The following is a 25985-nucleotide window of genomic DNA, read 5'->3' as shown; positions in this document are numbered from 1 at the left end:
CTGGCCTAAGTTTTGTTTTCAAGGGCCAGTGAAGGGTTAATTTGACAAGTAGCTTCCTTCTCCCAATTTCTTAAAGCTCTAGCCAAAAACTATGGAGCCTCCTCTATGTTATTTGGATGATAAGGAAAGCATAGAGTTAGTTCATTGTACTAAGTCACATCAAGTACCTTAGGCACAAAGTAGCTGTAAAGTATATACTTAAAATATGTCGTTAGACTTTAGTCTTTATTTTTTTTTTAATGTTTATTTAGAGAGAGAGTGCACACGCAAGTGGGAGAAGGGCAGAGAGAGAGGAAGAAACAGAATCCCACGAAGGCTCCGAGCTGTCAGCACAGAGCCCAACACGGGGCTCAGTCTCACAGACCATGAGATCATGACTTGAGCCGACCTGAGCTGAAATCAAGAGTTGGACGGTTAACCGACTGGGCCACCCAGGTGCCCCTTTTACCAAGAGTTTTAATCCCTCTTTTGTGTGCTCTTGTCTATACTCTGGAATTGGCTAGCAAAGGAACTTGACAAATGACCACAAAGAATAAGAGAAATAGCAAGGGATTTAATATATATACTGATCAATCTGACTAATTGAACTTGTAAATTAAGCCATCATTCTTACCACTTACATGGCATCTCTCATGCCAGTTGACAGAGATTCTTTGACCAAACTTTAGTCAGGTTCGAGAACCTTCTTGTAGGCCTACCTGTGTACTTTCTTGTAAGATCCAGTTTTAGCAAGAACCACACCCCCCCCCCCCCCCCCCGCCTTCGATATCTGATTACCCTCACATCTGATCAGGTTCTCCATCTTTCTCAATCCCCCAGGTTATATGTGATCATTCTGGCCCATCTTTAGCAAGAATTTGGGGGTGCCTAGGTGATTCAGTTGGTTAAGCATCCGACTTCGGCTCAGATCATGATCTCACTGGTTCATGAGTTTGAGCCCCACATCGGGCTCTTTGCTGTCATCACAAAGCCCACTTCATATCCCCTGGCCCCCTCTCTGCCCCTCCCCCACTCTCTCAAAAATAATTTAACGTTAAAAAAAAATCTTATTAGGTCGGTTTAGCCAGAATCCCCCTTTGTCCTGATATTTCCTTTTAGTAATTTTCTATCCATTAACCCCTACTGTGGTCGTTGGCTGTAAATTTCCACTTGTCCATGATGTATTTAGAACAGAGCCCAGTTCTGCACTGAGGTCTCTTTCCCCCTATTACAATAGTTCTGAATAAAATCTGTTTTTTACTGCTTTAACTACTGTTCGGCTCTAGTTTTTCTTTGAAACAGATGAGTGAAAGATTCTTTTCTTTCTTCTTCTTCTTCTTTTTTTTTTTGCAAAGGATTATTGTCTTTTTCCAAAAAAAGTGTATTTATTTTTGAGAGACAGAGAGAGAGAGTGCAAACGAGGAGGGGCAGAGAGAGGGGCATAGAGGATCCGAAGTGGGCTCTGTGCTGACAGCAGTCAGCCCAATGTGGGGTGTGAACACACCATCTGCGAGATCAGGACCAGTGCCAAAGTTGGGTGCTCAACTGACTGACCCACCCAGGTGCCTCTGTCTTTTTATGTCCACTTTGCCTGGCACTTAGTAGTTCCTAAGTAATACATTTTGAACGAATGAATGATAGCTAGTCTGAACCCTTTCTAAATTTTCATGAATCTTTAATATTAATGTTCTTTGATATTAATATGTTCTTCTCATTTTGTATACTTAGTAGTATCTGCTTTTTGTTATTAGGAACCTAAGAACAGGGCCTTGGGTGTGTTCGTATATGGCTTTTATTCCTTACAAAAATTGGGCCATTTTATGAACAGCAATTGGTTACTAAAGAAATAATCATATTACACTTGGGTCCAGAGAACTGACTTTGTAGTCCTCGCTGACAAATTCCATCCTCATTCTATTAAAAAAGAAGAAAAAAGGATAGATATACCTGTGTGTGTCTGTGTGTGTGTGTGTGTGTGTGTGTGTGTGTGTGTGTACACATAGAGAATCAGTTTTCTTATTTGCACATTGACCATTTTAGGATATACTTCTGGTTCTGTCAAAACTATGTAACAGATTTTATGAAATTATCCCAGTTAATAAAAATCAGTGTCTGAACCTTGGATTTTCTTCACTTCTCTCCTAGCATTCAGATAACTTTCTGTCTTTTGAATAAATAGTAATTTTTATCATTTATGCATTCTGGTGAGTCTAGTACATGAGCCTTTTTCTCTGCAGACTTGGCCTCTAGGATAGCCTTTTTCAACATCTTTGTTTTCCTGTTCTACGATTTCCTCTGAAAGCATCTCATTTCCCCTTGGAAGTGTCTCTCAATATATGTATCCTTTGCCTTTCATTTGTTGGCTAGTTCTATAAAATGCTTGAGTTTCATCCTGAGGAATAGATCATGGAGAAGACCGCAGACTTGAGTGTCGTGCCCAGACAAGTGATCTACTTGTCAAGTTGTACAGTTACAAATGGGCCGTGAGTTACATTCTAGTGAATGGCAGCATTATTATTCAAGATTTCACCTTTGTCTCAGTCTGTTTATACTATAGAAATGTGTTGGTTTTGTTTTTGAGAAGGCATCAGTTTGACCTCTCTCATGTATGAGATTTGCTTTAAGTATCAAATAGAAATAAACAACACATTCTCTATATGTAGCAATTGATGCAGCAGATTGGAAATTAAAAAGATGTAAACGGGATTTTTTTTTTTTACTTTTTTTTTAATGTTTATTTATTTTTGAGAGAGACAGAGACAGAATGCGAGTGGGTTGGGGCAGAGAGAGAGGGAGGCACAGAATCTGAAGCAGCCTCCAGGCTCTGAGCTGTCAGCACAGAGCTTGATGCGGGGCTCGAACTCACAAGCTGTGAGATCATGACCTGAGCCGAAGTCGGACGCTCAACCGACTGAGCCACCCAGGCGCCCCGGGATTTATTTTTAATGTTTATTATTTTTGAGAGGGAGAGCACAAGTGGGGGAGGAGCAGAGAGAGAGGGGAGACACAGAATCCGAAACAGGCTCCAGGCTCTGAGCTGTCAGCACAGAGCTTTACATGGGGCTCAAACCCATGAACCGTAAGATCATGACCTGAGCCAAAGTTGGATGCTCAACTGACTGAGCCACCCAGGTGCCCCTAGAATTTTAAGTGGGAGAACAGATCATTATTGTTGTTGCTAAATATTCTTTAAAAAGACAAATCGGGGCGCCTGGGTGGCGCAGTCGGTTAAGCGTCCGACTTCAGCCAGGTCACAATCTCGCGGTCTGTGAGTTCGAGCCCCGCGTCGGGCTCTGGGCTGATGGCTCAGAGCCTGGAGCCTGTTTCCGATTCTGTGTCTCCCTCTCTCTCTGCCCCTCCCCCGTTCATGCTCTGTCTCTCTCTGTCCCAAAAATAAATAAACGTTGAAAAAAAAATTAAAAAAAAATAAAAATAAAAAAATAAAAAGACAAATCACTTTGAAGTGAAAAAGCAAGAATGATGGAAATGAAAAAGAGCAAGAGACCGAGGAATGATTTAAGAATAATTGTGGGTACTTAGGAAAGAGGGCCTTCTTCCTCCCATTGTGATCTTCCTTTTGGTGAAAATGGCAAAACAAAAGCTAGTAAAGTGGGAAGGAAGCAGGAAATCCCAGTTAGTGACTGTCAGATTTCAGTATTTAAAGAGCCATGAAAATGCTTGCTTCTGTTACATTTAATACTTTTCCCCCAACTTGGTTTTGCCTTTTGTTTTCTTTTAGAAAGTCATGATATTGCATTTCTATTCCTAGTAAGGATGCAGTTAAATAAAATTTGGAAGCCATATATTGTGATGTGATTGTACAAAACCAAGAAAACCAAGTTAAATTTTGAATTTTGTGGTTTGAGGGAAATTGTTCCAGAGTGTATTTAATCCCTCTCTGTGCCAGCGCTGCCCTAATCCTCAGCCAGCAAGCACCCTTTTCCTCTTCTAGGTAGAAGACAGAACATTTAGCCTCAAATAACAGAACCAAGGTAAAAGGAAGGAATCCTGCCTGGTTCCTTATGTTATGTCTGCTCTAGTCCTTGTAGTTTTAGTCCTGGTTGAAAAATCTGTTAGAGGACCTTGTTGAAATAAAATTCTCATTTTGTGATTATATCAGGAAAGCAGGTTTGGGGACTAGGAAGTGGAATTATCTCCAGCACAGCAGTTAGGAATTTTTCCAGAGACGAATTGCTTTCCAGAAATGTTCTGAATTTTCAGTCCTAGTGGCCTTGGTCTTTGTATTTATTTACTTTTATTTACTTGTATTTATTTTTTGCACTATGTCATAGTTCCAGAAAGTGCTAAAAAACTCATCACGTATTTAAAACAAACAAACCAGAAAACCCCCTTGTCCTGGGGCTGTGTGAAGAAGAATAAAGCTCTCATTTTCCCAGTACCCAATCATCAGCTCGAGCTGGCTTCTCCTAGGAACAGAATTTATTGAAGCAATTTATCCTGGCTAAATGTGATATAAATCTGTGTACACCTATGTACATACAGGCTCCCTTCCATTACAGCAATGCTGCAGCATCAGTTTCCTTCATAGTTAGACCCTGTTCCTATCACCCTGAAAGATGACTAAGAAGCTCTTTCTATTTTATGGGGCACCCCACAATTTTGAACACTGATTAGTTGTGGAATTACTGATCAGACTACCAGAAATACTGGTTTCCAACCCCAGAGTGAGTCTTAAGAGAGTAGAAGAGATGTTACCTAGCTAACCTCTGAGTTTTAAACATGCTTTTCTGATTACCAAATTCAGTCCAGCATTTTAACATTTTATTTTAATGCAGACCTGAGTGAGGTTAACTCTGACCTTTTGATTTTGGTTACAGTTCTGAAGTTGTTTCTAGGCATATTCAAATTCTTCTTCTTCCTCTTTCATCTTCCCTTGTTAATATTCTTTTATACCCCTTTCTTTCTTGTAGAAGGATGTTCAAAAATGTCCTTAAGGAGTTTATTCTATGAAGACTATTTTTATGCCCTTCCCCCCACCCCTTCAAAACACTGTTTATCTTTTAGGAATATTTTCCCTAGGATTTGCATTTCTCATCCTTATCTACCTCCACCTCTATTTTTATTCCTGGTTGGGAAATGAGAAATTTTCCCAACGCATTCATATTGGAATTATTGTTCTTTGACAAGGAATGTCTATCAACATTTCAAGAGTTTAGCCTCAATAATTAAAAAACAACAACAGTGTAAGCCCTGTTAAATTCTTCAGAGAAATAGAGAGGATGGATGGTGATGCCTTTTAGTGCCATTTCTTTTATCCCCTGCAGCAGCACACATCTGTTGGCTGCAACAGAGCAGCCCAAGAACTCTGGCCGAGAGCAGCACAAACAGCCGGAACATATTCACCCAGTAAACCCCCAAAGAGTCGACATTTGTTTTATTGCTGCTTTTAAAAACCTAGCCATAAATAGAATTAGAGGGGGAAGGGCACCGATATTTCTCCATTTGCCACAGACGATTGGTGGGGGGAGAAGGAGGCTCCCAGTGGGGAGAGAAGGTTTTTATTTTTATTTTTTTATTAATGAAAATCATTTCCCGTGTAGCCCAATAGGATGGGTGCTTTGTTTTCTTTGGCAATAATCTGGGATAAACGGCCCTTGCCAACAGTCTCGTAGTTTATACACCAGGGAGCCAGATTATAGCCCTGTAAAATGGAGCACCCCTCCTATAATCCCTTAATTAATTAAATGACAAATTTTGGTCTTCTCTAGTTCAGAAATATGGCTTCTGCATCGAATGTTCTGTGGATTTATTGACATAGGGAACTGCACTGGTTGTAATTCAGTAGACTAGAGGAGTGTGTTATATACTGTAGCAGAAAGAGGGAAAATCTAGCAAAAGGTCTGAAATTCCTTGACTATTGAGGTCTAAATTTTTCTAATTAAAAGTTTCAGTTGAGGCGCGGTAGATCATATGCCACCTGTCTAATGGGTCTCCCCAAAGTAGCCTGTGTTTATAGCTTTGATAGACAGCATTCTTGGAGCACCTGTTTCTAGGCTTGATATTTTTGAAGCACTTTTTTTTTTTTTTTTAACTCCAGCGTATTTAACATAACTTTTCCCCCTGCCTCCCCCTCCTCAGCTCCGCTCTGCTATATGAAATATGGGAGACGACAGACCGTTTGTGTGCAATGCCCCGGGCTGTGGACAGGTACGTTTACAATATACTTTATTGTGAATGTCTCGTTGTGAATCAAAGTGGCTGTTTTATCACTAAGGCAAAGAGTTTAAAGCCGGTATTTTACGTGATCACTGGAGGTAATCAGATCAGAGGATTTGCAGTGTGTAAATCCATGTTATGAGGAAGTGTAGGCACTCTACCGTAATGAAATCTGCCTTGCTCTCTTTCATATTGTTATTCCACTGGTGTTTGTTTCCCGACACACAGTGTTGGGGAATACATGTTGCTCTCTCCTCCTTTATAAAGCTATCCATCTAAATACAAAACAAGTTTAGAAATATCTTTTCCTCAACCTTCAATGGATATAAAAGTCTGCTTAACATTTAGAATAGGCAGCCGAGAATGTACCCGTTCACTGTGAACCACAATTTGCTGGAATCTGTTGGATTTTTTAAATAAGAAAAAAAAAAGTTTCTTTGGACTGTTGATCCAGAAAATCATTGCTGGTAGCTAAGGCAGATATCTGTCTATGTAGGGAAGGCAAATCCAGTGTAGAACCTGAGATGTCGCAGCAATATATAAACTACGAGATTTCTTAGTCATTTTCCCTCTCTTATGCCATGAAATGCCTTGTACTGTTCGTCAGCTGCCATGTTATTATTTGCATATGTGTACATTTTGTGTCAGATATTTTTCATTATATGCTTTTTTAATAAAGTAATTTTGTTGAAGTTGCCTTTTTTTTTTCTTCTTCCCCATTTTGCACCTTCTTAACTCTTCTTCCTAGACCCTTCCCTACTGCCATGTTCCACAAAGGATGAAGAAAGGAATACAAAGAAAGTTTTATCTGCCTTCATGAATTGATTTTATGGAACCTGAAGGTTGAATTTCTGTTCAGTTAGGAATATGCCATGTGACTGCCCAGTGACACTTACTGGTGGTATGTGAGATTGCAGACTAGTTCTATTAAACATTGTAAATACTTAGACAAAAAGAGAGAGTTAAGTTCCAGAGATTCCTAGGAGTTGGAATTTGAGAGGTGAATGAGATGGGGGTGGTGACAAGGAATGGGCAGAAGGATGATTCCACATTCCAGTAAATGCTGAAAATTTCAGAGAAAACCAAAAAAGCCATTATATTCTGAAGTATTCAGCATCATCGGGTATATTTCCTTCCTTGTCAGAGTTTTCAACTTTATTGTTGGTTGGATGTTTTCCCCGTGTGATTTATGTTTTATTCTTTTACAATAGAAGCCACCTGAGAAATTAGGATAAATTTGTTTCCATTTTCAAACAGCTGTATTAGAATATATATCTGAACTTGATCCCTCCAGATTTTTGTGTGTGGATGTGTTGATAGCAGTAGTTACTGTGATTTCCATAATTGGTACCTGGGACCCTTTTCACTTATCTCCCTTTAAAAATCTGCGTTTTTGGTGAAAAGAGTTATTTTTCTCATCCTTACATTTATTTTTCTTTGTTCATGGCTTAAGCTACTCAGTGCCCCTCTTATATGTTGTATGCTGAAAACCACCTAGACAAGGACTTAAAGAAATTAAAATGGAAAATCATCTCTTAAGCTCTCGGAAGAAGAAAGGTTTAAATAGGTTTCTTCAGACTGTCTATCAGAAAAGAGTAGTTTTCACTGAAATTTGTGAGATCCCAGACGGTTTTGTGTTTGTTTGTTTGTTTCTTTTTGTTTTGCATTTTTTGGACTAGAGGTGGTAAAAACAGTAGGACTTTTTACTTTGGTTCCTTTTGTATTGTTGGGTACTGTTTATCATAAGCCTTTTCCTTCCCCTATTCTTCCTCCCATTTCTGAACTGTCTGCTGGTATTTTGGTTGTTAGGACTCATTATAACCTCTAGTATAAGTCCCAAAGGCTTTTTTTCCCTTTAGTGGATATGGTACTCAGGGAGATGAGTATCTTCTTTTGGATTCAAGGTACTTGTTTCATAGAAAAGCGTAGAAAACTATGGCTTAAGTCTATGAAGGTAAGTCCTTTGCATGTCAGAACTTTATGGTTAGGTAAAATTGTAGTTCTTTAGTTATATTTAGTCTTCTTCCAAGTTTCTCCCAATATCTAAGTAAAATTTAACTCTAGGATCTCTGCAAGATTCACTTTACTGTGATTGCTTTCTATTATATGAAATAGTGGAAATCTGGCAGAGAAGATAAATTTGGGAAAGCGAACTACCCTTGGCCTGTCATCCAACTTCCTTATATCCCCTGAAAATGGTTTCATCCTGGAGCCCGTTTGAGACCTTCAAGCTATGTATAATCCTCCGTCATTGATTCAAATTTTTTATTCCAGAAATGGTAGAATAATAATTTTTTAAAAAGGCTATGTAAATTCCAGGACTGGTGATAAGGACCATGATAATTTTTACAAGACATGGTTTGGAACTTACTGCCATAGAAGCCTCAAAAATCGGTGGCTCCGGTATACCACTTAGCGGAAGAAGGAATGAAAGCACATTACAATTCAAGAGACTGATCCTTAAAAAACCAACCAACAGACAAAAACTATATGAATCTTGCATTATTTCAATATCTGTTCTGTGCCCGGACTTTACCCAATGGGCCCTAAACTCAGAAATCATCTTACGCCTTAATATTAAGGGAAGGTGAAAGGAAAATTTACCTAAAATAGACTAGTGGATTATGCTCCCCACCATATAATCAAAACCACCGGGCTTTCAATGGATACGTAAACATGTTTTGGTTGCTAGGTCTTTAATGGCTGTTATTTTTGGATTCTGTTCATGATCCACTTCCCAACAGTAAGTCTGATGTGACACAGCTGAATTCTAAATATGCTGCATGTACTTTTTTTAAAAAAGATGGCTGCTGAAGGTTGTGTTCTCTGCATTCTTGTCTGAAAAGACAGATGAGAGGGTGTTTTGAGTCCTTTCATTTCTGTTCTCCTGTTGAGACCGTGTTTCTCTTGAGGCCTAATCACTCTCATGAAGAGGAACTTAGGGAAACCAATATTCTTGCTAATACCTCTCTATGGAATGTGGTAGCAGAAGTAGTTAATAGAGCTGCCTCCAGAGAATGGGTTAGTGTTGTTAAGGCAACAGTACCCCAGATACCCTGTGGCAAAGGGTTGGTTGAATTTGAGTGGTTTGGGTTTTTGAAATGTTTATAAGATAGCATCTAATTAAAACCATTCTGACCATAAAATGGCTTTGCTTCTGTTATTAAAATAATAAAAGTTTCGTTTGGTGCTGAATTTAGGTAGTCTTTTAAGTTTTTTTTCTTTTAAATTTTTTTAATGTTTATTCATTTTTGAGAGAGAGAGAGAGAGAGAGAGAGAAACAGTGTGAGTGGGGGAGGGGCAGAGAGAGAGGGAGACACAGAACTCAAAGCAGGCTCCAGGCTCTGAGCTGTCAGCACAGACAGAGCCCGACGTGGGACTCTGCGCGGGGCTGGAACCCACAAACCGAGAGGTCATGACCTGAGCCACTCAGGCGCCCCAGTCTTTTAAGTTTTTGATGCTTTGAGAGACGTTTTTATTTAAAGATGGATTGTAAAGTTGTTTTATTTTATGTGCAAGCAGAAACAATTACAGTTGACCCTTGAACAGTGCAGGGGTTAGGAACACCCGTGGGGAGTTGAAAATCTGCATACAACTTTTGACCCCCCCCAAAAACTTAACTACTAATAGCTTACTGTTGACCTAAAGCCTTACCGATAACATAAATGGTTGATTAACTCATATTTTGTATGTTATATGTACTGTGTACTGTATTCTCACAATTGAGTAAGCAGAGAAAAGAAAATGTTATTAGGGAAATTGTAAGGAAGAAAAAATTTACAGTATTGTACTATGTTTATCAAATGGACCTGCCCAGTTCACACCCGTGTCGTTCGAAGGTCAGCTGTACTATGTTTTTGACAGTAATCTTGGATTTGTAAATGCAGTTAGATAACTTATCTTTTAGACGTTTTTTGTCCAGTTTTTATTACTAGAAGTCAACAAATTCCATATTCCCATACCTCCCTCTCTGGAACATGACACTGTTTTGCAGTACAAATTACACAGATTTCAGTAGTCCTTCTGGTTATCATAACAAAGCCTTTGAGCAGAAGCTGATCATATAAGCTTATTACTTAGAATGTCTATTTCCTTAAGAACAGGAACACATTTCCTCAGAGGAGATACTTCTAATGCACAGTATCATCCCATTATTAGCCACTGAGAAAGATTTCTGTCATAACCAACTCTGTATCAACTCTGTCCTTTTAAGGACAAATCTTTTGATTGTTTCTCTGTCCAGTGTGACCTGATCAGCTCTTGTTATTTTTTTTTCCCCTACGGATGTGTCCTACCAGATCTTTTCTTCTCCCAGAGGACATTTAAGTACAGGTTGAGGTTCTGTTCATATCTGAGACCTGAAACACATAACTAGCTCATAGACCTCCAGGGCCTGCTTTCCCTTTCTAAGGCCAAGGATAGCAATAGAGCCCTAGTTGTGGTGGGATTGAGGGCAGCTTCTTGTACCTCCTTATCTTGTCATATAATAGGAATAATGTTTATGGTGCTGTAGTCCTGGCTTCACTTGGCATTTAACCAACCTCCAGTGCTGTTTATTGCTTCGTATCCTCTGCCTCCATGAACATTATCCCTTAAATCTCTATTGCTTTGTAATATATGAGGCAACAAATAGCTTCTATGATTGGTTAAATGCCGGCATACTACAAAGGTATATGTTTTATTGCCTATGTAACACAAATCTATAGAGACTTTTTCTGTTATCCCAGCCCTCCCTTTAAATGGACCGTACTGGTACTATGGGACTCTGGATTTTTAATTCTATCCTTTTGGCATGTTTCCCTATTACCTGGCATTAACACAAAAGAAAAGAAGGAAAATGGGTTGGTGCTGGTTACTAATTCTTTATGTTAGGGGAGCATCTTGAATTAGAGAATAACAAGGAAGAAATGGCTGGTTAGGTAAACCCCATTTATGGTGGTACGTACCATATTTACATGCTTCGACAGGTGAGGGCAATTTCAGGCAGACAGATAAGCCTTTCTTCCTCACCCCCTGCCAAGAGTTTAAAAAAATTCAAATTTTTATTTAATAATTCATATTTCATTCAATAATTCATCCAGTTCCCATCTGGTAAGAGTGCCTGCATGCTGTCAGGCAGCTGAAAATACACTGCATTATACACAATTAGGCCAAATGCTAACCTTGTTTTTTGTAATAATATGTTGATTTTGCAATAACTTTCAGTCCACTCTGACTATGCTGCAGTTTTATGTAGCCTTGTGATGGAAGTAGACCACCATTTTGCATTGTGTAGACAAAATTGGGACTGAGGTTTTTAAAACTATAAATGTATTAAAAGCAAGGAATTCAACCTGTTTTTAACGTCAGATCTGGCACTCTTGACGCTTGCCCTTAGAAACGTGTGGTTGATTATTTTAGGTTTTCGTATTACAGTTATTGTTACGTTACTAAGAACATGGTAGATTAAAAGCATCCCTGCTCCAGTTTGCCGAGGGGGTGGGGGAGAGGCTGTATGAACCTAATTAGAGCTATACCCAGGAAATTAAGATGAAATTTTTCAGTTATTCACTCTTGTTTTCCTTGGGTATGACTTAATATTTGGAATGGGAGCCCAGAAGCTGTTCTCAGAGCATTCCTAGTGGAAAAAAAATAAAATCCAGTATCTTTGTATCTCCGTTCTTCCTAAATCAGGAGAGAGGCTGTTTGTTAGTCCCTTCTTTCACAAACTGCCTTCTGTCTCTGGGAGCCTGTCCTTCGTTAGTCCCTCTTTTGCCACCCCTGCAAAACCACATATAGCTAGGTTGTTAACTTGCAAGATATTGTCATCGTCGTGTAGAATTCATCATTCTTTTATCAAATACTCTTCCAGCTAATGGGGCAGATTGAAGAACAGCCAGAGTGTTCCCTCTTTCTGGTTAGTGTGTTTCTTTAATGCAGATTGACTTGCTCAGCAGTCGCATTTTGTCTGAAGCCCTTGTTAGGGCCTACTCTGTATGTGGATTCATAACACATCTGTGTGTACATCTACAGTGCTGTATAAATAATAATAAGTAATCACCAGATGGCCTATAACTGCTCCTCTGGACCCGCTGGGTCTCTTGAAGCTGTTAGTAAAGTCTTCTGGCGTTTTGCTGGGGAAAACTTGTCATAGATTTATTTCTAAAAAAATTCAAACTCACAACTGGGTGTTTAGGACTAGATATTGCTGTCTGTGTTGTAAATATTTAACAGGCTTTGTACAATGACAAGTAAAAGCGCCATTACTAACCACACACGGTGGCTGTGGAGCTCTTCTTCCCTCCCGGCCATTTAGAAAAAGGAAACGAAATGCCGATAAATTGTGCATTATGAACACGGTGCAAGAGATGCTGTCTGGAAGCTCTTTCATAGGAGAGGAAAGAGAACCTCAGTGTTCTGCTCAAAGGATGGAACCGGACAAACTTAAGCTTTTTAACCATATGCCAGTGACTTCTATTAAAACACAATGTCCTTTTTCAATGGGACTTGCAGTACAAGAAAAACCCCTTCATCTGGAGTTAGGGAAGAGCCAAGTCTTGATCTTAATTGAGTCTTTATAGCCAAATGATAAGCCCCTTTGAAAGGGTTACAGTTGCAAGTATTAGTAAACACTTAGCTAAATTTATGTCTAAAAATGTAAGATACTTCTTGTTTGCCAGTGTTATTTATAAAGCAGAATGCCTTTATTTTTGTCCTTTTTTTCATTTGTTTTTGTCAAAAGGGCTATATATTTTGCTCTTGGGGAAAAAAGTCTTATTCTGATTTTCTGCTTATAAATTTCTGTGCTATATTTCGCAATTGCTATTACCCTTGCTCCAGTACCTATTTCAGGGTACTTGCTCAGAACAGCAATGCATATTTTAAATAAAAATAGAACTGATTGTCTCTAAATTTTAATGTTTTAAAATCTTTGTTTGTCATAAGATAAAAAAGGTTTCACACAGAAATTGCTTATCTTAACTCTCAAGCCTAGTTTTCTTTTGTCTGTTGAGGGTCGAATCTATTTAACTATAGAGGGACTGTCCCATAAATCATAGCGCATGGCCGTTACTTTCAACTTAGGATACATAGAAAGCTTTTCTCTTTTAAAATCTCATCTTGAAGAAGTGACATACAAATTGTGAGGGAGGAATGCTGCTATTAATAGTTTATTGTGGATATATTTTGTTTCTTAAATCCCTCAGAAAATTATCAGGCTAAGGATAAGATTTCACGGAGGTAAACATTGTGGAGAAAAGATGGAAGCTTTGCGGTTTATCTCTTTGTAACAGCACCTTTATGTTTTTACTTTGAAATTTCTTTGTGCAGGGAAATATACCACCTACGATTGTGCTTTGGTAAGAATCTGGCCTATTTGCAATTGTCATGTGAAAGTACAGAGAGAATGAGAATGAATTTTGAAATTAGCCCATTCCCAGTCTGGCACGCCATGTGCCCTGTGTGGCTGCTGATCCTGCCGGCAGATTGAAGAGCTGAACCAACTTCTGCTCTAAAGACTAAAATTGCCAGCCATCATTCCAGCTCTTAAATCTCGTTCACATCGATGATGTCAGATTTTGAGCAAACATAGTTCTGTCTTTAGATCCCAGGAGGAATCTGCAATTCCCTGGGTGTAAGGAAAGAGTTCTTCCTTTTTGCCTTTGAAAAACTTGAGTAGCTCTGCAGGGAAAGTCAGCAGAATAAATCTGCAGCCTGGCCGTGTCCTTTGAGTCATTGTAGAAAGCTGAGCGCTCTGCTCGGCATTCAGCAGATTGGCTGTCAGAGTTGCAGCTCAGCTTATCAAAGACATAGTCTCTCGAAGAGCCATTTATGTTATTCCGGAGAGAATCATCCTGTGGCAAAAGGAACGCCTCCTTTCTCCTCCCAGGGGTCATATCTTCTTTTGATACCGGGCAATTATCCCTTGATTTTCCTGAAAAAAGACCTCAATTTGCCATAAAGATTGGCGCGAGCACAGGTTGCAGACTTGGTTACAAAGACAGCTCTGATTTCTTAGCCACAGGGAGAGGCATCAGGGTGACACTTGTAAGTATGCCAGAGGCTTAATGCTGGTGATTTTTCTGCCGAGTATCTCAGTACCCCTTATAAACTTGGTTTCTCTTCTCTTTCTCTGAGGGAGAAAACATTTGTTTTAGTTTTTGCATACCAGTCACTAAAAGTGATGTGAGAGTTGTCTCTCTCTCTCTCCTTCACTCACTTCCTCAAGCCTCTTTCCTTGTCTTCAGTTATCATCCTGTTTATTTTGAGATCAAGCTCTGTAGTTTCATCAAGCTCCATAGTCTCGTTTTTTACTTTTTGCCTTCTTCTTGTATAGCTTATCTTGGCTGTTACTAGTCATTGTACCTGGCGGGGATTATTAAGCAGTGCTTCCTCTAATTTAAAAAAAAAAAAAAATAGACTTTATTCTTTTGATCAGTTTTACATTTACATTTACAAAAAATTGGGTGGAAAGTATTGGAGTTCTCTGCTACCATATCTTGTATTAGTGTGGTACATGTGTTACAACTGATGAGCCAATGTTGATACATTAATATTAACTAAAGTCCATAATCTACATTAGAGTTTAATCTTTGTGTTGTACATTCTGTGGGTTTTGGCAAATGTATAATAATATGTACTCACCATTACAGTATCATACAGGATAGTTTCATTGGCCTAAAAATCCCCTGTGTTCTATCTATTCATCCCTCCCCCCTCCTACCTCCAACCCTTGGTAACCACTGATCTTTTTACTGTCTCCGTAGTTTTGCCTTTTCCAGAATGCCCTATAATTAGAATCATGCAGTCCTCTAATTCTTTAAAGTTGTGAACAGATAGGGGTGCCTGGCTGGCTCAGTCGGTGGAGTGTGTGACTCTTGATCTTGGGGTTATAAGTTCGAGACCCACATTGGGTGTAGAGATTACTTTTAAAAAAATCTTAAAAAAAAATAGTTGTGGGTAGATAACCCTACAGTTAGGAATAGCTGGGGAAAGGAGGAGAGAAAATTAAACATTTGAGGTCACAGCTCCAAGGTCCCTCTAAAAGTCCCGAGAATCTTTCCAGGAAGATGAAAGTGGCAGCCTTTTTTCTCTACTGGGAGTCTCTCTGATGTTAAAAGATTTGGCTTGCCTAGTGACTGTTCTACTAGTTCTATGTGTTGGGAGCAAAAAAGGATAGGATGAACATTGAATGGGCTGTATGTATCTGGAGAGTCCCGGTGTTAGGTCTGAGCAAAGCAAGAGGAAGTAGAGCCCATGATCCCTTTTCCTTTGAGGTTGAGGACAATAAAGTCTCCTTTCCGTTGCTCCCATGGGCAGCCTTATATGTGACTAAAGAAAATCAGTGCGGGGGCGCCTGGGTGGCGCAGTCGGTTAAACGTCCGACTTCAGCCAGGTCACGATCTCGCGGTCCGTGAGTTCGAGCCCCGCGTCAGGCTCTGGGCTGATGGCTCAGAGCCTGGAGCCTGCTTCCGATTCTGTGTCTCCCTCTCTCTCTGCCCCTCCCCCGTTCATGCTCTGTCTCTCTCTGTCCCAAAAATAAATAAACGTTGGAAAAAAAAAAAATTAAAAAAAAAAAAAAGAAAATCAGTGCAATTTAAGGGTAAATAAGAAAGACTCCCTGTCTAAAAGTAATCCTCTATACTTCTACATTAGTTAAAGATTCATAACGAATAAATTTTTTAGAAAAGTAGATAGGGAGCTGTCATTGGCACTTTAGTATAAATCAGTTTAATCATAGATGTAGTACTGGCTACATAAACAAGGAGAAGGTTTTATTTGGGTTAAGGGATAGTGGATGAGGACTGGCTTAGGTGGAATGGTTCTTGAGCAAAGGAGACATGGCAACTTTTGAGGATGTCAAAGATACACAGATTTATTTCTTAGTTTTGTTTTGGGCTATTTCAGCTTCCTTCTACTGGAAGATAGTTGAGAAGTATAAATCTTAAGAAGGACACTAATGAACACTAGAAGCAACTTAATTAAATCTCTTTGGCTAGAAAGAGAGACATTTCCTCCTTTTCCTGTTCTGGAAAATTTATATTGATAAAATATGGGGGAAGGAGAGTGACCCGATTTCTCTAGTTCTAAGATTCAAGTTTCCTATCTACTTAGAATTCCAACTTCCTGGTATTGGGTAAGATCTCTTTTCATAAAAATAGTGACTCTACACCTTCTACGTTTGGCTCCACATGAGAATCTTCCAGCTTTGGCCTCAGTGCTAATTTAGTTATCTTGCTTGTTGAACTGAACTGACTCTGTGGTAAAGTGAACATTAGCCTAGGGAAGGCTCTATAACGTGATGTTGGGGATTAATATCTGAGTGCAGAGCAACAGATACATGTATACATGTACATACATACACAATTTAGAGGACATGTTGTGTCTGTATGGTACGGAAAATTATATTCCACCCAAGGATCATATGGGGGGAATGGGAGAGGACAAAATACAAAGAAAATTATTTAACTTTATCAATGTAATAATAATAACAGCAATAGCAGTATACAATAGCTAACTGAGCTCTTATGTACTGTGCAAAAAGTGCTTTTATAGATATTATTTAACCCTAGAGATCCCCTAAAGGAGGATATAATATCCCTATTGTACAGATGAGAAAACTAAGGCTCAGAGAGACTGAATAACTCAGATGAGGTCACACGATATTTTGTGTGACCAGATAGATTCCAGACTGGCACTCTTTAACTACTAGGCTAAAGTGGCTTCTTATTATTCTCCTTGTACATGTAAATATACCCATCTAGCATAGGGGAAAAAAAGAGAGAGAGAGAGAGAGAGTGAATAAGCAGTAATTTTTTGGCAAATGGTCCCAGTGCAATCAGTTAACTAAGTCCTGACAACAAGTTATTACTGATCTAGGCATTTGGCTGCTATGCCAGAGAGAGCTGGGTCTACAACTGTACAAAAAGATAAGAATTCTTACTCAGATGAAGAGACCTCTCTGCAGCCGCATGAGCCTTAATCTGTAATGGTTTTTTATTTGCCTGGGAATGCTGCTGAGATGTGATGAACTCTCTGTGAGGTAAACAACCACTGTTGTGTAGCAGGGACATGATTTTAAGATGAGAAAGAAAACAGATTCTTGACCAACCAGAAAGGTAGAACTAGAAAACTGGGACCTCAAAATCATAGTTTCGGCATCCTCCACTGATAGGCCCTAAAGAAGCATTGTGGTGTCGTCTTTGTGAATTCTCTGTTGGCTCATTTCCTGATTCATATTCCCTTCTTCTCAATCTTAGTTTTATGTCTGTAAAGCTCCCCAGTACACATGATGCTGTCTGGGTGTCTTGCTTTGTGTAGTGTCATGTAGTGGTGGGGCTTCGGTTATAGTGGCTGCCATACTGATTGGTGACAAGAGGAAATGTGACTAAGGTGGAACTAGGATATGGTTAGAAGTTTGTTAACGGTGCAGTGAGATGTGTATTCTGCTTGGTGATTGCCAGCTTGTTTATTCTCTGAAGTTTTTGGCATATAGCTGCATGGAGGGTCTTACCTGTTGAATAATAATAAAATTCTTCTCTACTCAGATCTTACATCCTCCTCTTTGATTTCATAGCACTTCCAGACATCTAGTCTTTGCATTTCCATTGTGGTGTATTAACGCAGGGGATATCTCATTTTTCAATGGAAGTGAAAATCTGTGGCTAAGTAGATGTATGGAAATATTTACATGAAATGATTTGTGATAAAAATGTGTGGAAGTACACATAAAGGACTGAAAGAGGTTGGAGAGTCTCATGGTTGATATTTATAGTAAAAGAATTCTTTGTATGTTTTGTCTGAATGTCTTTTTATTTTACTGGAAAGTTGCTTAAAATATACATTTTCCTTCTTGATTCTGATAATGATTCATTGTATAACTGTGGACTGTATGAAACTCTGTGTTCAACTGTAGAAAATTTCTGACTGAAGTCTTGTCTTTTCTACCTCTGCCTAAGAAGTCAAATTCTTGACTTCAGAGCTGAGAATGCCTTATTGGGCAAGGTTACAGACTACTAAAGTGATCACTCTAGGGGTCAGAGATCTCATTTGTTTATTTTGCTGGATGCCTCTGACAGGCCAGTTAGTTGTATGCATGCACTTCTGTGTGTGTTTGTGTGTGTGTGTGTGTCTGTCTTGTCTGTGTCCCGCCTGGAGTTCCTATAAAACCATAATTGCAGGGGCGCCTGGGTGGCGCAGTCGGTTAAGCGTCCGACTTCAGCCAGGTCACGATCTCGCGGTCCATGAGTTCGAGCCCCGCGTCAGGCTCTGGGCTGATGGCTCGGAGCCTGGAGCCTGTTTCCGATTCTGTGTCTCCCTCTGTCTCTCTGCCCCTCCCCCGTTCATGCTCTGTCTCTCTCTGTCCCAAAAATAAATAAACATTGAAAAAAAAAATTAAAAAAAAAACAAAACCATAATTGCAGAGAAAAGGTGATTCAAAGCAGCAACCTATCAGGGACTCTAAGCTTGACTCTATGCTTGAACAGGTTATCAGACAGACAGTGGCAGCTTAATAGGATGGATGGATGAATTTTTTTTTTTTTTAAAGGCCTGCATTTTAATACTGAGCCTCAGTTACTTTGTTTTTGTGTCTGTTCTCAAGATCACTGACTGGGAAAAAGACAAATAAATTCGTTTACCGGCATGAGTTACTTGAATCAAGTAAAAAAAGTTGTTGATGTAGTTGTAAAGATCTCGGTTGTGGTGTAGAAGGTGGAGTTTGCTCTCTAATACCAGAGTGAGCAGATAGTATTAGAGACATTTGTTACTTCAGCGAGCATCATTTCTCTGTACACAGTGACAATCTGTGTGTATTAATTTTTTACACCGTGTTATGTTCATGACTTCAGACATTTGCCATTTTGTTTCAGTTTGAGGTATTTCTTAGGACTAGGAAAGAGACTGTAGTCCACTTCGGCTGTATTGGGAGGGGACAGTAAAAGTAGTTACTCTAAACTTCTTAGGGGTCTGTGGGGCACCTGGGTGGCTCAGTCAGTTAAGCATCTGACTTTGCCTCAGGTCATGATCTCACAGTTCATGGGTTCAAGCCCCATGTCGGGGGCTGTGTGCTGACAGCTCAGAGCCTGGAGCCTGCTTTGGATTCTGTGTCTCCTGCTCTCTCTGCCCTTCCCCACTCATGCTGTGTGTGTGTGTGTGTGTGTGTGTGTGTGTGTGTGTGTGTGTGTCCCTCTCTCAAAAATAAATAAAAATCATTAAAAAATTTAAAAATAAGTAAATAAAAGTTTCAGGGGTCTAGGTGTCTAAATTTGTTTTATAAGGCACTATATTAGATTCAGTTTAGCTATTTAGCTATTTCCTCTTCAGCCTTTCCTTTTCTTTCCTTCTAATTTTTACCTAGATAATGCAAAAGTGGAGACTTTATTTGAGCATTCTTTCACTTTATATGCATTTGAAACCACAGCCAGACAGCCTCCTTATGGAGGCTTGTACTTTCAGTTCTGCACATGTGACCACTCAGAGGAGAAAGCGTAGCGTGCACATAATGCAGCAGCTCTTGGCAGAGCAGTGGTTAAAGGTTTGAACGTATTCCTTGTTGGCTATTTTCTTAGTCCTAAGGGAGGCATTTTGCTCCTCCATAGACAGTAATCAGCTTGTCAGAGTCGAATGACTTTTTGTTTTTTCTTTATCTAGTAAAATGCAGTGGGCTAAGCCTTTCTGGGAAGCAATTTCTTCCTCCACCGCATGAACAGAAGGTCGTGGATGCTGTCTCTGAAACAAGAGGAAGTGGTGATAGAAAAATCAGCGGCTAGGGCATAATTGGACTGGAGCTCTGTCAAAGAGACAACAGTTCTTGCTTGGAAGCTGGACTTTCTGCTATGCTGTGCTTTTCTGTTTTAACATTAGAATAATCAGCAATGAGTACTTCAGGCTTAATTTTTCAGGCTCTTTTCTGAGCCCTCTGAGAAGAAGCATGCTTCAAATTATTTATTTTTCCTTCATCGTTTTCAACTTTTTTCAGGCTTTATTTTTATTTAATTAAAAAATGGTGTTTTTTTTTTTTCTGTTTTTTTTGTTTGTTTTTGAGAGAGAGAGTGTGTGCACATAGGAGGGGCAGAGAGAGAGAGGGAGAGAGAGAATCCCAAGCTGGCTCCACCCTGTCAGCTCAGAGCCCATTGTGGGGCTCAATCTCATGAACCATGAGATCATGACCTAAGCTAAAATCAAGAGTCAGACACTTAACTGACTGAGCCTCTCACGTACCCCTAAGGCTTTATTTTTTTAGAGCTGTTGTAGGTTCATAGCAAAATTGAGGGGAAGGTATAGAGATTCCCCATATATTCCCTGCCCCCACAGCATCCTCCAGCTGAGTGGTACATTTGCTACGACTGATGAACCTACCCTGACATATCATTATCATACAGAGTCCATGGTTTACTTCAGGATTCACTCTTGGTATTGTACCTTTGATAGGTTTGGACAAAGGTATAATGACATGTATCCATTATTCTGTTATCATAAAATATTTTCACTGCCCTAAAAATCCTCTGTGCTATTCTTCCCCTGTCCCCCAGCAACCACTGATCTTTTTACTATCTTTACCATTTTGCCTTTTTCAGCAAGACATTGGTTGGAATCATGCAGTAGGTACCCTTTTCAGATTGGCGTCTTTCACCTAATATGCATTAGTGATATGCACTTAAGGTTCCTCCATGTCTTTTCTTGGCTTGATACCCCCTTCATTTTTGGTGCTGAATAATATTCTGTTGTCTGGACATACCACAGTTTATTTATCCATTCACCTACTGAAAGATATCGTGGTTGCTTGCAGGTTTTGGCAACTATGAGTAAAGCTGCTGTAAACATTCATGTGTAGGTTTCTGTGCGGTCATGAGTTTTCACCTGCTTTGGATAAATACCAAAGAGCATGATTAATAGATCATATGGTTAAGAGTATGTTTACTTTTGTAAGAAACAGCCAAACTGTCATCCAAAGTGGCTATACCATTTTGCATTCCTACCAGCAATGAATGAGAGAGTTCCTACTGTTTCACACGGTAATCAGCATTCAGTGTTGTTAGTGATCTGGATTTTGGCCATTTGAATAGGTAGGTAGAGGTATGTCATTGTTGTTTTAATTCGTGTTTTCCTGATGACAAGTGATGTGAGACATCTTTTCATGTGCTTATTTGCCATCTGTATATCTTCTTTGGTGGACTGTCTGTCTTTGGCCCATTTTTTAATTGGGTTGTTTTTTTCATATTGAGTTTTCAGAGGGTTTTTTTTGTATGTTTTGGATATATATTTTTCTTTATCAGATGTGTCTTTTGCAAATATTTTCTCCCATTCTGTGGCTTGCGTTCTCATTCTCTTGATATTGGCTTTCACAGAGCAGAAGTTTTTAATTTTAACAAGTCCAGCTTATCAATTATTTCTTTCATGAATTGTATGCCTTTGGTATATCTAAAAAGTTTATTACCAAATCCAAGATTACCCAAATTTTGTATGTTATCTTGTAGGAGTTTTATAATTTTTTTAATGTCTATTTGTTTGTTTATTTACTTATGTTTATTTATTTTTGAGAGATAGAGAACAGGGGAAGGACAGAGAGAAGGGGAGACAGAGGATCTGAAACAGGCTCTGCACTAACAGCAGAGAGCCTGATACGTGGCTCGAACTCAAGATCTATGAGATCATGACTTGAGCTGAAGTTGGACACTCAAGCAACTGAGCCACTTAGATGCACCAGGAGTTTTATAGTTTTGCCTTTTACATTTATGTCTGTGATGAAGACTGTAAGGTCTGTGTTTAGATTTTTTTTTTTTTTTTTTTTTTTTTTGTATATGAACGTCCATTTGTCTCAGCACCATTTGTTGAAAAGAGTATCTTTGCTCCATTGTATTGCCTTTGTTCCTTTGTTAAAGATCAGTTGACTGTATATTTCTGTGTGTCTACTTCTGGGCTCTCTATCCTGTTTCGTTGGTCTTTTTGTCTGTTCTTTCACCAATACTACATTGTCTTGATTACTGTAGCTTTAGAGAATGTTTTGAAGTTGGGTAGTGTCAATCTGTCAACATTGTCCTCCTTCAATATTGTGTTGGCTAGTGTGGGTCTTTTGCCTCTCCACTTAAACTTTAGAATTAGTTTGTTGACATCCACAAAATAATTTGCTGACATTTTGATTGGGATTGCATTGAATCTATGGATCACATTGGGAAGAATTGACATCTTGACAATATTGAAAAAACAGTTGACTGTTGTATATTAACTTTGTATCCTGCAACTTTATTGTAACTACTTATTAATTTCAGGAATTTTTTGTTGTTGTTGTTGATTCTTTTGGATTTTCTACATAATGATTATGCCATCTACCAACAAAGACAGTTTTATTTCTTCCTTCCCAATCTGTATACCTTTTATTTCCTTTTCTTGTCTTATTGCATTAGCTAGGACTTCTGGGACAGTATTGAAAAGGAGTAGTGGGAGGAAACATCCTTGTCTTGTACCTAATCTTAGTGGGAAAGCTTCGAGTTTCTCAACATTAAGTATGATGTTAGCTGTAGGTTTTTTGTAGATGTTCTTTATCAAGTTGAGGAAGTTCTTCTATATTCTTAGTTTGCTGAGAGTTTTTATCATAGGTGTAGGATTTTGTCAAATGCTTTTTTTTGCACCTATTGATATGATCATGTGATTTTTCTTTAGCCTGCCAATATGATGTATTACATTAATTATTTTTTGAATGTTGAACCATCCTTGCATACCTGGGATAAATCTCACTTGATTGTGATGTATAATTCTTTTTATACGTTGTTGGATTTTACTTACTTTCTTGTTGAAGATATTTGCATCCATATTCATGAGAAACATTGGTCTGTGATTTCTTGTAATATCTTTGCCTGGTTTTGGTTTTAGGGTAATGCTGTCCTCATAGAATAAGTTAGGGAGTATTCCCTCTACCTATGTCCTCTGGAGGAGATTATAGAGAATTGGTATGATTTTTTTTCCTTAAATGTTTGGTAGAATTCACCATTTAACCCATTTGGGCCTGGTGCTTTCTGTTTTGCAAAGTTTTAATTATTAGTTAAGTTTATTTAATAGATACAGACCTATTCAGTGTGTCTGTTTCTTCTTAATGTAAGTTTCGACAGATTGTGCCTTCTGAAAAACTGGTTCATTTCATCTAGGTTATCAAGTTTTGGGGCATAGGGTTGTACATAATATTCCTTTGCTAGCCTTTTACTGCCCATGGATAATGTTAGTAATTTGTTTTCTCTTTTTTTTTTTCTGAATTAGCATAGCTAGAGATTTATTGATTTTACTGATCTTGCAAAGAATGAGTGTTGGTTTTATTGGTTTCATTTATTGATTTCTTGTTTTTATTTTCATTGATTTCTGCTCTAATTTTTAATATTTATTTTCTCTGCTTTGGATTTAATTTGCTCTTCATTCTTTAGTTTTCTAAGTAGAAGCTTAGATTATTGATTTTGGATTGCTCTTGTTTTCTAATATATCCATTCATGTTCTAAATTTCCCTCTAAGTCCTGCTTTCATGTATTCCACAAATTTCAATAAGGTGTAGTTTTAATTCCATTTAGTTCAGAATATTTTAGAATTTCTCTAGAGATTTCTCTTCTCTAACCTGTGTGTTATTTAGGGGCGCCTCACTGGTTCAGTTGGAAGAGCATGCGACTCTTGATCTCCGGGTTGTGAGTTTGATCCCCGCATTGGGTATAGAGATTACTTACATAAATAAAACTAAAAACAAAAAAGAAAAAAAAAGAAATGTTATTTAATTCCAAATATTTGAGGACTTTTCATCTGTCTTTTTTGCTTTCCTTTTGATTTCTAGTTTAATTCCATTGTGGTCTAAGAGCAGAAATAGTACAGTTGCTGGGTTGTTTTGTTTGTTTTTTTTCGTGTTATTTATTTATTTTGAGAGAGCGCGGGAGCACGAGTTGGGGAGGGGCAGAGAGAGAGAATCCCAAGCAGGCTCCACACTGTCAGTGCAGAGCCCAATGTGGGGCTCAATCTCACAAACCATGAGATCAGGACCTGAGCCCAAATCAAGAGTTGGACGCTGAACCAGCTGAGCCACCCAGGTGCCCCAGTTCTTTTACATTTTTTAAGGTGTGTTGTATGACCCAGAATGTGGTCTGTCTTGGTGAATGTGCCTTCCATGTGAATTTGAGAAGAATGTGTAATCTGCTATTCTTGGATGAAGTTTTCTTTTTTTTTTTTTTTATTTTTTATTTTTTATTTTTTTTTAAATTTTTTTTTTTTCAACGTTTATTTATTTTTGGGACAGAGAGAGACAGAGCATGAACGGGGGAGGGGCAGAGAGAGAGGGAGACACAGAATCGGAAACAGGCTCCAGGCTCTGAGCAGTCAGCACAGAGCCCGACGCGGGGCTCGAACTCACGGACCGCGAGATCGTGACCTGGCTGAAGTCGGACGCTTAACCGACTGCGCCACCCAGGCGCCCCTTGGATGAAGTTTTCTATAGATGTCATTTTAGTTCATTGATGGCTCTGTTGAATTCATCTGTGTCTTATACTGATTTTCTGCCTGCTGGATTTGTCCATTTCTGATAGAGCAGTGTTAAAGTGTCCAACTATAATAGTAGATTCACCTATTTCCCTTTCTCATTAGTTTTGGCCTCACATATTTTGACACTCTCTTGTTGGGCACATAGGTATTAAGGATTGCTCTGTCTTGAAGTATTGACACCTTTATTACTGTGTAAGGCCCCTCTTTATTCCTGATAATGTTCCTTGCTCTGAAGTTTTCTCTCTTTGTAAATTAATGTTACAATGGTATATCTTCCTCCATCCCTTTGCTCTTTATGTGTCTTTATTTTATTTTATTTTATTTTATTTATTTATTTATTTATTTATTTATTTATTTATGTCTTTATGTTTAAAGTGAATTTCTTATAAACAACACGTAGTTGAGTCTTGTCTTTTGATTCACTTTGACACTCTACCAAAAACTACCATATTTGTTATGGTCATAGTTCAAGAGGCCAGAAGTCTGAAATCAAGCTATGAACAGAGTCACATTCCCTCTGGAGGCACTCAGAAGAATCCTTTCCTTGCCTCTTCCAGCTTTTGGTGGCTGCTGACATTTTTTGGCTTATGGCCGCATCAATCTCTGCTTCTGTCTTCAAATTACCCTCTCCTCTTTGTGTCTCCCTTTGCCTTGCTCTTACAGGGATACTTGTGATAGCATTGAGGGCCCAGCTGCATCATCCAGGATAAGCTCTTCATATCAAAATCTTCAGTTCAGTCATCATCTAGGTTAACATTTGTGGGGACTAGCAATTAGGGCACGGGCATATCTTTGGGAGCTGTTATGGGTTGAATTGTGTCCCCAAAAATTTACATGTTGAAGTCCTAACCCCAAGTTAGGACTCAGAATGTGTCCTTATCTCAGAATGTATCTCAGAATGTGACCTTATTTGGAAATAGTATTGTTGTAGATATGATTAGTAATATGAGATCATACTAGAGTAGGTTGGGCCCCTAATTCAATATAACTGATGTCCTTATAAAAAGAGGAAACCGAACACAGATATGCACCCGGGGAAGACACCATGTAAAGATTAGAGTTATGCCACCGCAAACCAAGGGACACCAGAGATTGCTAGCAAACCACCAGAAACTAGGAGGTAAGCATGGAACAGATTCTCCCTCACATCTTCAGAAGGAACCAGCCCTGCTGACACCTTGATTTCAGACTTCTGACCTATGGAATTGTGAGACAATTAATTTTCTGTTGTTTCGGGTTAGCTTTAGCAAACTAATATATGAGCCATTATAAGCCTACCACACAGTGCTTTGAAATCTTTTGCTATAGTGACTTGTTACCAAGAAGTGAGGACTAGGAGTACCAGT

At 38.9% G+C, this 25985-nt stretch overlaps 1 protein-coding gene across 5 annotated transcripts in view; it reads left to right on the top strand.

Moving 5' to 3' along the window:
• Positions 1-25985, top strand: part of ATF7 (activating transcription factor 7) — an 86856-nt gene that overhangs the window by 13642 nt on the left and 47229 nt on the right. For 4 of the 5 annotated variants that reach the window (XR_003970378.1, XM_030322758.1, XM_030322757.2 and 1 more), the window contains exon 2: positions 6079-6147. Coding sequence is in view for 4 of the 5 variants with exons in the window: in XM_030322758.1 (XP_030178618.1) it covers positions 6100-6147 (48 nt within the window). In the remaining variant the exon portion in view is untranslated. Of the gene's footprint in view, positions 1-6078; positions 6148-25985 lie in introns of those variants that run through there. The other variant, XM_030322759.1, reaches the window with a different exon arrangement.

This window comes from Lynx canadensis, chromosome B4 (genome assembly GCF_007474595.2).
Source record: "Lynx canadensis isolate LIC74 chromosome B4, mLynCan4.pri.v2, whole genome shotgun sequence".
Classification (NCBI taxonomy): domain Eukaryota; kingdom Metazoa; phylum Chordata; class Mammalia; order Carnivora; family Felidae; genus Lynx; species Lynx canadensis.
Note: the sequence above shows the minus strand (reverse complement) of the source record. Positions and strands in the feature narration are given on the sequence as shown.